This window comes from Ramularia collo-cygni, assembly GCF_900074925.1.
Source record: "Ramularia collo-cygni strain URUG2 genome assembly, contig: RCC_scaffold04, whole genome shotgun sequence".
Taxonomy (NCBI): domain Eukaryota; kingdom Fungi; phylum Ascomycota; class Dothideomycetes; order Mycosphaerellales; family Mycosphaerellaceae; genus Ramularia; species Ramularia collo-cygni.
In genome coordinates, this window is record NW_019716258.1 from 181,245 (window position 1) to 194,954 (window position 13,710).

The window sequence follows — 13,710 nt, forward strand, 5'->3', positions numbered from 1 at the left end:
GCGAATGATGACAGGCAGATATGTGGAACGACATCAACGGCAGATGATATGCAGCATCGAGATTTTCCTACCCTCGCCCATGGCTATTTACTCGAGGATGATAGTTATCATCCTCGTCGTCATCATCAAGTTGGAATGGCTCGCTTTCCAGTCCGCCCTCCCTTCGTTTCCCACTCCCTGGCTCAAGGTCGTCCAGCTCCGCCTCATCGAAATCTCTCGCAGCCTCTACATCCCTCTCCACCTTTCTGTTCGCACCATTCAATCCCAACCCTCGTCCATCCTCATAAGGCTCCATTGCCAATACACTCTTATAATCCTTCCTTCGACTCCTCTGCCTGATTATCACGATGCCCCACACCACAGCCGCGATAATGACAAAGACAAGAGCTACCTCTCCGCTCCTCCGGTATGCAGCCCAGGCTGCAGCCTGCACGGCTTCCGCATCCTTCTCCTGTGCGGCTGTGGAATTTGGGTGCCCTCCGACGCTCGTCTCGATTCCTTTCTCGCCATYAATTCGACTGTCTTGAGGGTTGCCGCCAATGCTTCCAATGTCCACGCCCATGAAACGGTCCAGCATGTCTCTGCTCCTTCGTGGGTAGTCGAAAGGTACCATATGGCTGCTGTTGTAAAATTTCAGGTAGGTGAGATTTCGCGCGGTCTGATACTGACCCGCGGCCTCGCCCTCGAAGGTCCAATCCTGTTTTGGCGCAGTCATCCCCGTGGAAATCTCCATTCCTTTCCCGCCGTTAAATTCGATGCGGTTGATCAGGTTCTCCGTTCCAATATGGTTGCAGATCAAGTCCTTGTCGCCAGAGAAGAGGAGTATCGGCATTTTTGCGAGTAAGTCGGGCAGCAAATGGACACTGGGAATACTATTGCGCGCAGTGAATGCACTGCCAACTTGATTATTGCACTCTACCCAGCCGGTTTTTTTGTCGGCGTTGACGTGCAAAGCGGCCCGTACGTCGTCGCGGCGGAGGTATGGCTTCACAAAGTCGAGATCTGGAGGCCAGTTCATGCCGCAACTCGGGTAGGCGTCGCTTAATCGAACATCGTACATGTTTATACACTCATCATTCTTGCTGGGGCCTTTATTGAGGCGTAGGATTTCCTGCATGACGGCCTCGCAGTCGGGGATGTCGACGCGGTCGTTTGCTTCAGGTTTAGACAGCTCATTGAGACACTTTTGCTCTTGCTTCGCCACAATTGCGGCCACATCACTTCCTTGCTTCATGACGCCTGTCTCGTAGGCAAAAGGGATGTATGAGGTGTATTGATCGATTCCAGATATCCATCCATTGCCGATCAGGAGGCCAGAAACGTTCCATGGGCGGCTCGGGTTCTTTGCGTTGCGTTTGATCATGGCATCTGCGACATATGGAATCCATTGTCCAGCATATGACTCGCCTGCAATAAAGATCTATAGCATCCCACGTCAGCGCTTTCATGCGACATTCTCTCAACGAGGGCTACTCACATCGTCATGCTCCAATTCGGGGAAGATCTCGTAGAACCTTGTCAAAAAGTTGACCATTGTCGCCGCCACCGTATCCATCTCATGCGGATAAGAATTGGTGTCCGCATAACTGAAGCCCGTCCCGACTGGCTGATCCACGAAGACTACATTTGCGAATTCGTCCCACGACCCATCCTGCAGCTTCAATTTTCCGTCTTTCTGCACGCGATAGGGCCCCACCTCCATGAGCGCGCCGTCCATACTGCTGCAGCCCGGTCCCCCATTGAACCAGAGCAMTGTCCGCTGGCGATTTGCAATATGTCTGTTCTTGACGAGCCAAAAGAAGRGATTTCCCTGATGCTCGGCGTCGACCTCGATGTGACCCGAGTACATGTCCAGACGCGGCTCAGCGGGTGCACCGGGGAGGTCGTGGATGTAGTAGTCAGCCGCACTCTTCGATGATGCAGCGGAAACCATGGGGAGCCATGATGACAGGAAGGTGAGGCTGAGGGCGAGGATCGATGGCGATGGCGATGGCGACTGTCGAAGATGGGAAAGCATGTTGGCTCGATGGCCTGCTTGGCCCGTGGTTTACGTGGCTCCTACTATCGTGGTCTCGATGAAATCTATCATTCCCACTCCTTGTTCGATGGTCGATTCGTGATCCGACGACGAGAATTCGGTCTCGAAGATGGCGTTGTTGTGGTTGTTGTTGTTGTCGTCGTCTTACTTGATGAGGAGGGAACGTTCTCCTGCCACGCTGCACTTGGACGCGAAGCCCAAAAGTCTGGTCCACTAGAACTAAAAGTTACCTCATACCTTATTTCGGACTCCACTAAAAAGTCCTACTGGGTCAAGGCCCTGTGAAATTGAAGGTTGCCGGCTCTCCTTTAGTGAATTGACGACAACGCTCGCCAACAGGTAGCTAAAAGCACAAAAATAAGTGTCGTTGCGGAGAGTTGAACGTTTTATCTCCTCTTGTTCGTGCTATGATCGTTGCAGAGAGTAGAAGATCTTTTAGTGCATCTAATCAACTACATATTTACCACCAACACACGCGAGAAGAAAGCTCGTTAACACGCCTCCTCGTTTCTCGACAGCACCGCTTATTGAGCACCCGATTCAGAAGAATACGCAAGTGCGGACCATGAGAATGTGAAAGAGAAACACGCTAGCTCGGTTTGGTGGATGTATTCGGTGCTTCCTTTGTCCATCGCCCTCGTCATTCTCAGGACAGCACAGTGGTCTAGGATTGACAGTACTGATCTGCCTCGCGGGTTGGTAAGAAGTTCAATGTCTTGGTACGTACTTCAAACGGCAAAGTTGCTCTGCCGCTGCCTAATGAGCCTTCGAGACAAGGGCACGCGCAAGCCTTTGCTTGGCATGTGCCAATGGCGTATGATCGAGAGCGCTCTACTTCCCCCGAGCTGGACTCAACCTTTCAAGACGCTTGCTACGAAGTTCCGTACCTCCTGATATATGGCGTCGCCTTCTGGGGCTCCAGGAAACCCTGAATGTCCGGCCGCCTCCATGACATGCAACTCGGCCGTGACACCTAGAAGCAAGCAAATACAACATTAGCATAGTGACCCGCAGTGAGACCAATGTTGCACRATCGAACCACTTACCGGCAGTTCTCAAAGCCCTGTGCATGCGAACCGTGTTTGACAAATACAGATCTCGCGTGCCCGTGTATAAGATTGTCGGCGGAAAGCCTTTGAGATCGCCAAACAGTGGAGAGAGATGGGGGTCTCGAAGATCAGTCCCGTTGGCATACATGATATTGACGGGCATCAAGCTCCGCAGTACGGCATCGACGCCGATGTTTGTTTGGAAACTATCACCGGATTCCGTCAGATCTACCTCAGGTGTGCCGAGGACGAGTCCCGCCGGCATTGGCAGGCCTGCTTCTCGGGCACGCAGTAGCAATGCAGCAGCTAGGTTACCACCTGCAGACAGACCATTGACGATGATCTCATCTGGGGAATGCTCCTGGAGTAGCGCGCGGTAGACAGCCAAGCCATCATCAAGTCCGGCTGGGTACGGACTCTCCGGTGGCATTCGGTAGTCGATTGACCAGACTCGTTTCTGCAACATGGCCGCTGTCAATCCTGCGATTGTTTTGCACGCCTCGCCGCCTAACAGAATGAGGCCGCCCGGGTGAAARTCCAGAATAATGCTGCGGTCTTCTGCTGGTAGTCCAACGGGAATTGCTTCATAAACCCGCACGCCGCTGACATCGCGTACAAGCGTTTCACCTTCAAAATGCCCTGCCATGCTCTCGAAACCGAGTGCCATGTTACGGTCCACTTGCTCGATAAGATCCCGCCATGCTGCTTTGTCTTCCACCGGGGGATATTCAAACTGCGGTTGCGGCGAGAGGCGTGCTTGCGCGCTGGCACTCAAGTGCATAGGCGCCTTGATCAGTCGAGCTGGAACTGTGAACGAGGAACTGCCTTCCGCCATCTTGAAATCGGTCTCGCACAGACAATGTGAGCGTTTGAGAGAAGCTGATGAGCACTACGTTGCTAAGAGCCAGTAGGTCCCGCAAAGTCGATGTCGATTGCTGTGCCGACGATACTGCGGGACTTGTCGCGCCTTGGCCAGCTCTCGTATCGAGGAACTAGGGTGATCTACGTTCAACAGCTGCATTTCTATCGCCATGACCGATCACGTCGACGGTGTTGTCATGACTTCGCTTTCATCAATGGAGAAGTTGTAATTCCATTTGCGATACTGAGGCCGGATGTAAATGTCGTAGGGCATGTGCCCTCGAGGCAGGCACATTCAGAGTGAAGGTAAGTAGAGAATTGGTATCCTGTGACTAAGCGACCTCACGGCACGGTTCCGACCCGTCAAACTCAGGCTCAAGGCCCCTTTCTTTTGCAGTTCACTCATTTCGGCATATCGCCGCGTCGCGATTGGAGATGGGCTGACTCGAACGTGCAAAGTCTACACCAATACAGTAAGCTCGTGACGGCGGTGGTGTACTTGTAAGGGTGCATTTGCTATCCCTGTACGATTAATCACCGTTCGACTCGTTTCATTGATTTGCTTTGCTTGTAAACGAAGGCTGACGCTGCGCGTTGCCTGGAGCCCTTCATTGCTTTGTTGTATCATTATCAGGCATATCTTTCTTTGGTGGTCATTCAAGCGCTTCACTGTTGTATTGCCTCCGGCAGCCAGCAGCCATGGGCAACAGCTCCTCAAAGGAGAAGGCCGCTCTGCGGGAGCAGGTCGCTTCGCTAGACACAAAGTACAAGCTCGCGGCCGAGCTCAAGACGGCCATTGAAGACGAACTCGTTGGCAAGAAAAAGGAAGTCAACACAACGGCCCACAGTGTAGAACAGCTCCGTCGCCAGGTGCAGGAGCTGGAAGAGAAGAACTCCACGCTGCAATCGGATCATGCCGATACCGTTGTCAAGCTACAAGCTGAACTAAGTCGAGAATTGCAAGGACAATTGCGTGTCGCCGAGAGCTTGACGCAGGAGCGGAATCGGGCAAGGAAGCGTGTGGACCAGCTGGAGGAGACCAACCGTGGCCTGGAGAGGAGCGGAGCCGCAGAGCTCCAGGAGTTGAAGCAAAAGACACACGACGCCCAGGCCGAGGCCGAGCAGCTGCGCGCACAGCTCGAGGAGGGTACTCAATCGCTGGGAACCGAGTTGAAGAAGGCGAAGGCAGACCTGGCTGAGGCCGAGGAAAAGGCCAGGGTGGAAGCCGCAGAGAGCGAGCGTAGAGCCCGAGTAGGCGCTGAAGACCTTGAGCGACGATTCAAGTCTGAAATCGAAGAGCTCAGAGAAAGATCTCAGCGTGAGATCGCGCAGTTGGAGCAGCAATTGGTCACTCTTCGGGAGCGTAACGAGAGCTTGGAGGCTGAGCTCAAAGGCATCCATGCCAAACATGATACCGAGCTGCAACAGCACACTGCCACTCTAAAGTCCGAGCTCGCTGCCGCACAGACTGTTTTGGAGACCTCGCAGCAAGATCGCACAGCTCTCCGCACGCAGCTCTCTTCGGTTGAGACTGAACTTGCCGACACTAGCCGCGAGCTTAAGCGTCTGCACTCGGGCTCTCAGACTGTGTATGACGACCTCGCAACCGCTCGCTCTTCCCTCGCCACTAGCGAGCAGGAACGTCGAACCTTGGACGAGGAACTCTCTTCCCTCAAGAGCCGACTTCAAGATTCCGAATCAATTAGGAAGAGCATGCAAGACGGATCAAAGACAGTCTACGATGATCTCGCTGCCGCCAAGGCCAACATCAACAATCTCGAATCCCAACTCGCCAATTCGCAGAGAGACTTGATCGCTGCCAAGGCCGCTAAGGAAACACTTCAGCGTAAACACAACGAAGGCATCGCGAAGAGCTCGAGTCACTTCGAAGCCTTCCAGGCGCTCAAGCTTGAGCTGGCAGAGAGCCAAGAGCGTTACCGAGCGTTGGTGAATGCACAGGGACAGGGTGTGCCGAGCGGCTTCAAGAGTGGATTGGTCGAGAGTGCTTGATGAAATGTATAGGCTGGCAAGTTGTTGGAGATGCTGGAATTTGGGAGACTTTCGCATGGAATAATTGGTTGTGCCTTGTTTTTGTGTATGTAGGACCTAGCTGATACCCCAGACCGCTCTGTTTTTGCGCATGAAGGCGCTTGTATGCTGAAGGATATTTTGTGCTGTTGTTTTGTTGGGAACTCTTGCACTTGATGTCTAGCGAATGCCTCTTGATTGTAAAAAAGATTGTGTGTATCTACCTTCACATCATCCTTGGTCTCGGTTTGATTTGATTTGATGATCTCAGGAACTTTTCCTTCTCAACGCTGTCTTATACCTTCTCAGGCAATTGGGACTTACCCTTCAATGCTTCGTGCACATCACCCAGACTCCTGTTCCAGCTATGAAATTCGGCATCAGGTGTGCAAACCACATGCCACCGATACCGTCGTCGAGCAGTTTTCGAGGCAGTAATAAGAGAAGACACCTCAATGGCACCCTGGAGCATTGGCGCCGGCAGATTTTATAACAGCCGCGTCCGCCGTCCCTCTGTACATTCTAGCCAACTCGGTCTCATTGACCGCGGTCGCACAAGGCTAATACGATGTTGGAACTTGTCAACAGTCGCGGCAAGTATACACGGCAGTAGATCTCCATGTGAGTGGCATGTGATCGGATGCATGAGGCTTCACTGAAACGTGGTTAATTGGTTACAGGGAGTCCCTCCGAGCGTTCGTGGCACTGTTGTGGCTGTTCAACCAAATTTTCGGAAGTACCGGACTGTGGAAGGCCACTGGTCGTGAGATTGACCGGCCGCGCAGCATAAGTAAATCTGCAGTGTGGAGTGGMACGAACCAGAGGCTTGCCATGATTATTTGATACATCATCAAACGAGTGTTCGTATATGACGAATCGAGTCAATGCCAATGCAGACCACGCGGAGGGATCTCCCGCTGTCACATGCCTCGTATTGGAGTCCGAGCATGCTGTACCGTGCCGCTGGTACCCCTGGAAGGTATCTTCAAGGACTCGTGGGTACAAGCCACTCGCTGATACGTTGCCATTTCGAGATGATGATTTGTATGGAAGATTAGAGAAGTACACTGGAGACTAATAAAGTTGTTCCAGATGCTTCCATGGCGCAGACGGCTCTCGGCACAAATCATGGCTGTGAACTTTATTTTTACCACTGCTTCTACGTCATAGCAGGCGACCCTAACATGCGAGTGACATGAGGTAGGTAAGGTAGATGTGGGAGAGAACCTGTTGGGAGCATCTTCATGAACTGCAGTCAGATCTCCGCCTCGCCTCGCTCCCTTCCGACGGACTCATTCTGTGGCCGAACGCTTTCTCGGAGTGTCATGCTGAATGCATCATTCATGGCGTCGGATAACAAATCCAGTTACTGAGACTAAGTTCAGCCACCCGGCAAAGTCGGGGAAACAACCACAAGCTGGCGGGTACCTTTTTGTGCCTGATCCTGCGCACGGATACAAGGCACAGTAGTGTACAGTAAAGTAGTCCAGCTCTACGGATCACACGGCCAACATCGTCCACTGAGTTTTCTAAATGGTCCACCAGAGGCACTCGCCTCGCTGTAGTACGTACAAGCCGAGGCAACGACACGTTTTGATAAAATTGGCGTCAGGAACAAACTTGGCGATTGGCGTGGAAGCTGCCGGTGACACGACAACTCAAAAAAGACGACCGGTGCAGCTAGTTCCAATCCTTGCTAATGCCAATGTACTAAGGCTGCCCAAGGGATGTTACGATCTCATCCTGCTGTACCAATAGATGCCATGCTCTAAAGGGCTGCGGTATCCACCCATGCTTTTCCTCTGCTCAAGGATAGCCAACGCAGATTCGATGCGGTGCTGCCCGCTAGAGGTACAGACAGCTGTGGAAGCTGAACATGTGCTTACCTGGTCGCGACGACTAAGAGTGAATTGCCATGAAATCAATCAAATCTGCCATCACACATTGTACACAAAAACAACACCAAGCCTAGATGTGGCGCCGAGTCCTCGACTTTACGCCAAGCAGACTTACGCGTGCCTTCAAGGGTGTGAGTAGCCGGGTAAGTGCAGCACAGCAGTAGATGTCTGATTAAGCTTTGCCATTATTCTAAAACGATGATGTTATGATGTGGGCACATCTGCGAAAATTCGGCTTACTATGCGACCGAGTATGGCCCCTGGAATGTCCTGAAGAACTTTTGTGCTTGCCATGCCCACGTCAAAGCGGACTGCGAGGCTCGTATGCTCGGGAAAGATTATGCATCCCGTTGGAAGCTGGATGCTCGGCCTGCCAAGTCAAGCATATTGCCAATCATATGTGTTCAAATCAGATACCCAAGGCTCTGTGCCGTCGTAGCCGGCGCGATGAAGCTCTGTCAGGGTCTCGGAGTTGCTGCCCGTCCGTCCTCTTCACGCGGACTTAGTCGAGCCCTATCTGCGTGGGACCCCGCCCAAGAACTGCAGGGCTGTGACTGGATGCCGACGGTATCATGACCCATTCCCCGGGTGCGCTAGGCTGTGCAAGCGTAGATCAAAGTGCATTGTCGAGGCTTGGCCCGCAGATGGTTAGCCTCCAGTCCGGTCATCACAGTGGCGGCTGCAATACATAGAAGCAACACCATGGCGCTGTGGCGGCAGAGTTGCGCAGACGGAATCCCGAGGACGTTTCTCAAGGCACTGAAAGCTTCCATCATCCCAACAGCGGAGTTCTCTCCTCGTTACATTCACTCGCACAGAGCTCGCCCACGAATGTCTATTGTTGCTATCAACAGGCACTGTTGCAATGCCTCCACGACAAATCCGTCCGAAACATGAACCTGCCCTGACGGACGACGGCGTTGGCGACCCGAAAGGCGGAAAGCGAAAGGCCGTCTCGTCGGCGTGTATACCATGTCGAAAGAGAAAAAGCAAGGTGAGTACGCAGATGGAATGTCCGGTATTTGACTAACCATTCTCCAGTGCGATGGGAACCTTCCGTCCTGTTCAACATGCATTGCCGTATATCGAACCGAGTGCTTCTACGATGCCGACTCGGATCACCGCAGGAAAGGCGCGCTGAAGCGTGACCCACACAAAAATGACAGCCTGGACGTCATTATCGCCTCGCTACGAAATCTACCAGAGACAGAGGCAGTATCTCTGCTTCACAGTCTACGGGGCGATGCAGATCCAGATGCTCTCGCGGAATCGTTGCGAAACACTGTTCATCTGCCTAACAGTTTCGCACTACAAACACTCGAAGCGGATTTTGCGCAGGAGATTGCTACTCCGTCGAGCGCAACTTTTGAGAACTCGCCTTTTCATCCCTCGAGCCTGATACGGACAGGCTCGGGTGAATCTGAAAACTCATTCCGCTCAGCCGCCACATCTGCCCCGGCCGAGCAACAGGTGGGATGGTTCAAAAGGCCAGAGGACCCTGAACTCATTGATCACCTACTAAGCCTCTACTCATGTTGGGTGCTCCCCTATCATGGATTCGTCTGCTGGAACTTGTTCACCAGTGACATGGCGCGAGGCAAGACCGACTATTGCTCATCGCTTCTTGTGAATGCCATTCTCGCGCTGGCTTGTCACTATTCGGATAGACCGGCGGCGAGGACTGACCCCTCCGATCCAGCCACAGCGGGCGATCAGTATTTTACCGAAGCGGAACGACTATTAGAGCAAGCGGATCAACCCAGTCTTACCACTATCCAGGCACTTGGTATCATGGGAATGCGCGAAGGCTCTGCTGGTCGAGACAGCCGAGCATACCAGCTGGTCGGTCGCTGCGTTCGGATGGCGCTCGAGCTGGGTTTACACCTGTCCAGTCTGCGACAAGGATTGTCAGACACTGAGATCGAAGCGCGGAGGATTACTTTTTGGGCAGTGTTCAACCTGGAGACCACTTGCGCCGTCAATCTTGGCCGTCTCTCACAGCTCCCAAGAGCGGCAGCGGATGTCGAAATACATTCAATCAGGACACGGTCGGAGTCCGAGACCTGGAGGCCCTACGTCGATGCGAATCTCTCCACGAGCGCCAGTGCGGAGCAGCCCTCCCGGGTACATCTATTCAAGGAACAGCTTTCTAAGCTATCGGAGCTGGCGAGCGACATGGTCAACACGTTTTACGCCCCAACAGATACCCTCACAAGTCGGAAATTAGCAGCCATGTATGAGCAGTATCGGGCGTGGTACAGGAATCTTCCTGAGGTATTTCACTTGGAGAACACGACGCTACCGCATGTGATTGTTTTGCACATGTACTACCATACATGCGTTTTGCACCTTTTCCGTCCCTACATCAAGTTGGATCTACGAACCGCAAATCTGTACCCACACGACACGTGTACGTTCTGCGCCAATGAGATTTCCGCACTAATGGGTGCCTTTCGAGCCATGTACGGCCTGCGACGTGTCACACAACCAGCCATAGCTCTGCTCCTATCGGCCAGCACCATTCACCTCCTGAATCTTCCATCAGAGACGGCAGCCAACAATCTGTGCCAAGGGATGCGGGACTTTGAAGCCATGTCGGTGAACCACGGCCTTGCTGCGCGTGCCATTGACATCATTCGTTCGCTCTCTAGCAAATGGAATATTCCGCTTCCGGAGGACGCAGCTGTCATCGCTAACTACCGCATGGCAGGGCGAGGTGGAAATCGTCATTCTCCCCCTCAAGCATCATTCTTCGCTGCCACTATCTGGCGGAAACAGAGCAGCGAGGGCAAGAAGTCTTCGAATAGCAGTCAAAGCCGCTCAAGTCACCAGCAGAAGAACTCCCCCTTTTCACCACCTCCGTCACAATCGAAAGTTGAACAACCGACCTCTGTGCATCCAGTGGAGCCTGTGTATTACGACGACCCTACAGCCCCTTTAGACCCTACTCATGCACATTTCTGGACACCTTTTCCCACCCAGATSATGCCCATGGCACATACTCATTCGCAGGATTTGGACATGATGGATATGGCAACGCAGCTTGATGGACAGCAACAGTGGCATGGTATCAGTCATCTTCAAAGTGACCCGAATTTCTCAACGACTCATCCCAGCGCTGGCGCGCACGGTGGCCATGCCGAGGGACGTATGCAGCTAGGGGATGATATGATGGGTGGAGGCGGTTCATGGCGTTGGGAGTAATACGATTGCGAGAGCAAAGGATTCAGAGCGCCGGCTCGCTCGACGAAGGCATTGTTCCATGGGCTGCCAGGGTGGCTTAGATGTGATGAAGACACGACATATATGATCAAGCTGCATAGCAAGGGTGGGAACTGAACGATCTCTTTTACTGGATTGGAATGGAAAAGCGTGGTCTGGTTCGTTATATTAATCAGAGGATGAAAGAAATTTGCTTTACTTGGACGATATTGAGTAGAAGATGTTGCATCTGCCAAAAAACTTCGAGTATCCGTGACCCACAGCAGGGTACGCTGAGTGAAACGACGCCGCGACCACGCCAAAGACTTGCGCTGGCTCAAATGACATAAAGAGAGTAACGAGCCGAGTGAGTTGAATGTCGAACAAAGGCTGTACTTCAACCTTGCTGCTCGCAAAGCCTAACCCCAACCCTAACTAACCCTTAGGCAGACATTAGGCAGACACCTGCATGTTGCATGGATCCATACCAGGTGACTTTCGATTTTCGACTCCATGCTCGTAGGAGGTCATCGTGCGTGGTCTGTTCTCTAAACTGTATGTTAGGAAACATTTGATTATAGATCTTCCGCTTAATATTATAGAGGCGTAAAAGCTTCAGCTGAATTCTATAGAATCTAGATGACGTCCACATCCACGGAGAGCGGTCCGCTTAAGTTTGGTGATTTGTAAACGGTTGAAAGATTATCGAGACTACTCGATTGCTATCTACCTTACCAGATCGCAGATCATTGATCTCACCTGCTCCTGGTACTGCTCAATTGCAGTTCGTAAGGTGCACGTAAAGCACGACACCCCTCACGTCAGCCAGCCCCGCGGCGACTCGCCTGCAAGCTTACAAGCTAGACCTGCTGTACCTTACACACTTCCTTAGTCCGCAGCTCGACGTTTTTGCATGCACATCATCGACGACACCACGTCATCTCTCCCGTTCCCTCGCCCTCGCACGCCTTCTCCACGACCAGACCACTCCCAAGCGAGCATCCGTCAAGCTGTCTCAACAAATCCCCCTCCGTTTCTACAAGACGGCAAGCTCCCAGCGCCTCGCCTCGTTTGCTCGACAATTCTCCTCGACCACTTCCACCATGGCGCCCATTTCCAAGGAGTGTGACTACCTGGTCATTGGTGGCGGAAGCGGTGGACTTGCCTCTGGTCGTCGTGCCTCGGGCATGCACGGCGCCAAGGTCATCGCGGTGGAAAACAAAAGACTGGGTGGCACATGTGTCAATGTTGGCTGTGTGCCGAAAAAGGTCACCTGGAATGCCGCCACCATCGCCGAAACCATCAAGGAGGCCAAGGCCTACGGCTTTTCCGTCCAGCAGACGGCCCCATTCGACTGGAAATCATTCACGGACAAGCGAGCCGCGTACGTYAAGCGGCTAAATGGCATCTACGAAAAGAACCTCCAAAACGACAAGGTGGAGTACTTGCACGGAACCGCAAGCTTCAAGGACAAGCACACGGTCAAGGTCGTGCTGGATGACAACAGCGAGGTGGAGGTCAAGGCGAAGAATGTGTTGATCGCTGTGGGAGGCAAGCCCAACGTTCCGGATGTGCCCGGCGCCGAGCTGGGCATTACATCAGACGGATTCTTCGAGCTGGACCAGCAGCCCAAGAAGGTGGCTGTCATCGGTGCGGGCTACATCGCAGTCGAGCTGGCGGGCATGTTCCACCACTTGGGAACAGAAACGCACCTGTTCATCCGCCACGACTCGTTCCTGCGTACCTTTGACCCACTCATCCAAGAAAAGATCGTCCAGGAGTATGAGCGTCAAGGCATCCACATCCACAAGCAGTCCTCTCAGTCCAAGGTCGAAGACATCGGAAACGGCCAGAAAAAGCTACACTACAAGGATGCGAACGGCRAAGGCTCAATCGATGTGGACACTGTCCTTTGGGCCATTGGACGATCCCCTGAACTCGAGAAGCTCAACCTGAACGCGACCGGCGTCAAGCTGAATGACAAGGGCCACATCGCCGTCGACGACTATCAGAACACCAACGTGGACAATATCTTCGCTCTCGGAGATGTCTGCGACAAGGGCTTCGAGCTGACCCCGGTAGCCATCGCTGCAGGCCGAAAGCTGTCGGATCGAATTTTCGGTGGAAAATCCGACGCAAAACTGGACTACGAGAACATTCCCTCGGTCGTCTTCTCCCATCCTGAAGTCGGATCCATCGGAATGACGGAGCCAGAGGCACGAGCAAAGTTTGGCGATGACAACATCAAAGTCTACACGACAAACTTCACTGCGATGTGGTACTCTATGATGGAGCCGGAAGACAAGGGACCCACGGCATACAAGCTCGTGTGTCAGGGCAAAGAGGAGAAGGTTGTAGGTCTGCACATCCTCGGGCTTGGATCCGGGGAGATGCTTCAGGGATTCGGAGTCGCTGTGCGGATGGGGGCTACAAAGGCTGATTTTGACCGCTGTGTCGCCATCCACCCGACATCTGCGGAAGAACTTGTTACGCTAAAATAGGTCACAACTACAACGTTGCTGGATGATTATACCTACACCACCTCAGGAGGTAGATTCGGGTAGTTACGATATAGATCTTCGGTGGCATCGGTTACTCCACGTGATGAAGATGGATGCAAGAGTAGATATGGCTG

At 53.0% G+C, this 13,710-nt stretch overlaps 5 protein-coding genes; 3 read left to right on the top strand and 2 right to left on the bottom strand.

Moving 5' to 3' along the window:
- Positions 1–67: 67 nt before the first annotated feature.
- RCC_03203 (related to Pheromone-processing carboxypeptidase kex1) lies at positions 68–2,017 on the bottom strand (the record flags this gene model as incomplete). XM_023768494.1 has 2 exons in its annotated part: positions 68–1,420; positions 1,478–2,017. The coding sequence occupies 2 exons, from the start codon at positions 2,015–2,017 to the stop codon at positions 68–70; spliced, it is 1,893 nt and encodes a 630-aa protein (XP_023624262.1).
- Positions 2,018–2,889: 872 nt separating this feature from the next.
- Positions 2,890–3,922, bottom strand: RCC_03204 (uncharacterized protein; the record flags this gene model as incomplete). XM_023768495.1 has 3 exons in its annotated part: positions 2,890–3,011; positions 3,085–3,594; positions 3,715–3,922. The coding sequence occupies 3 exons, from the start codon at positions 3,920–3,922 to the stop codon at positions 2,890–2,892; spliced, it is 840 nt and encodes a 279-aa protein (XP_023624263.1).
- A 725-nt stretch (positions 3,923–4,647) lies between these two features.
- RCC_03205 (uncharacterized protein) lies at positions 4,648–5,958 on the top strand (the record flags this gene model as incomplete). Its single annotated transcript, XM_023768496.1, has 1 exon — positions 4,648–5,958. One exon carries the CDS (start codon positions 4,648–4,650, stop codon positions 5,956–5,958), a length of 1,311 nt encoding a protein of 436 aa, XP_023624264.1.
- A 2,781-nt stretch (positions 5,959–8,739) lies between these two features.
- Positions 8,740–11,078, top strand: RCC_03206 (uncharacterized protein; the record flags this gene model as incomplete). XM_023768497.1 has 2 exons in its annotated part: positions 8,740–8,868; positions 8,916–11,078. The coding sequence occupies 2 exons, from the start codon at positions 8,740–8,742 to the stop codon at positions 11,076–11,078; spliced, it is 2,292 nt and encodes a 763-aa protein (XP_023624265.1).
- A 1,100-nt stretch (positions 11,079–12,178) lies between these two features.
- RCC_03207 (probable glutathione reductase) lies at positions 12,179–13,576 on the top strand (the record flags this gene model as incomplete). Its single annotated transcript, XM_023768498.1, has 1 exon — positions 12,179–13,576. The coding sequence occupies one exon, from the start codon at positions 12,179–12,181 to the stop codon at positions 13,574–13,576; it is 1,398 nt and encodes a 465-aa protein (XP_023624266.1).
- Positions 13,577–13,710: the final 134 nt, after the last annotated feature.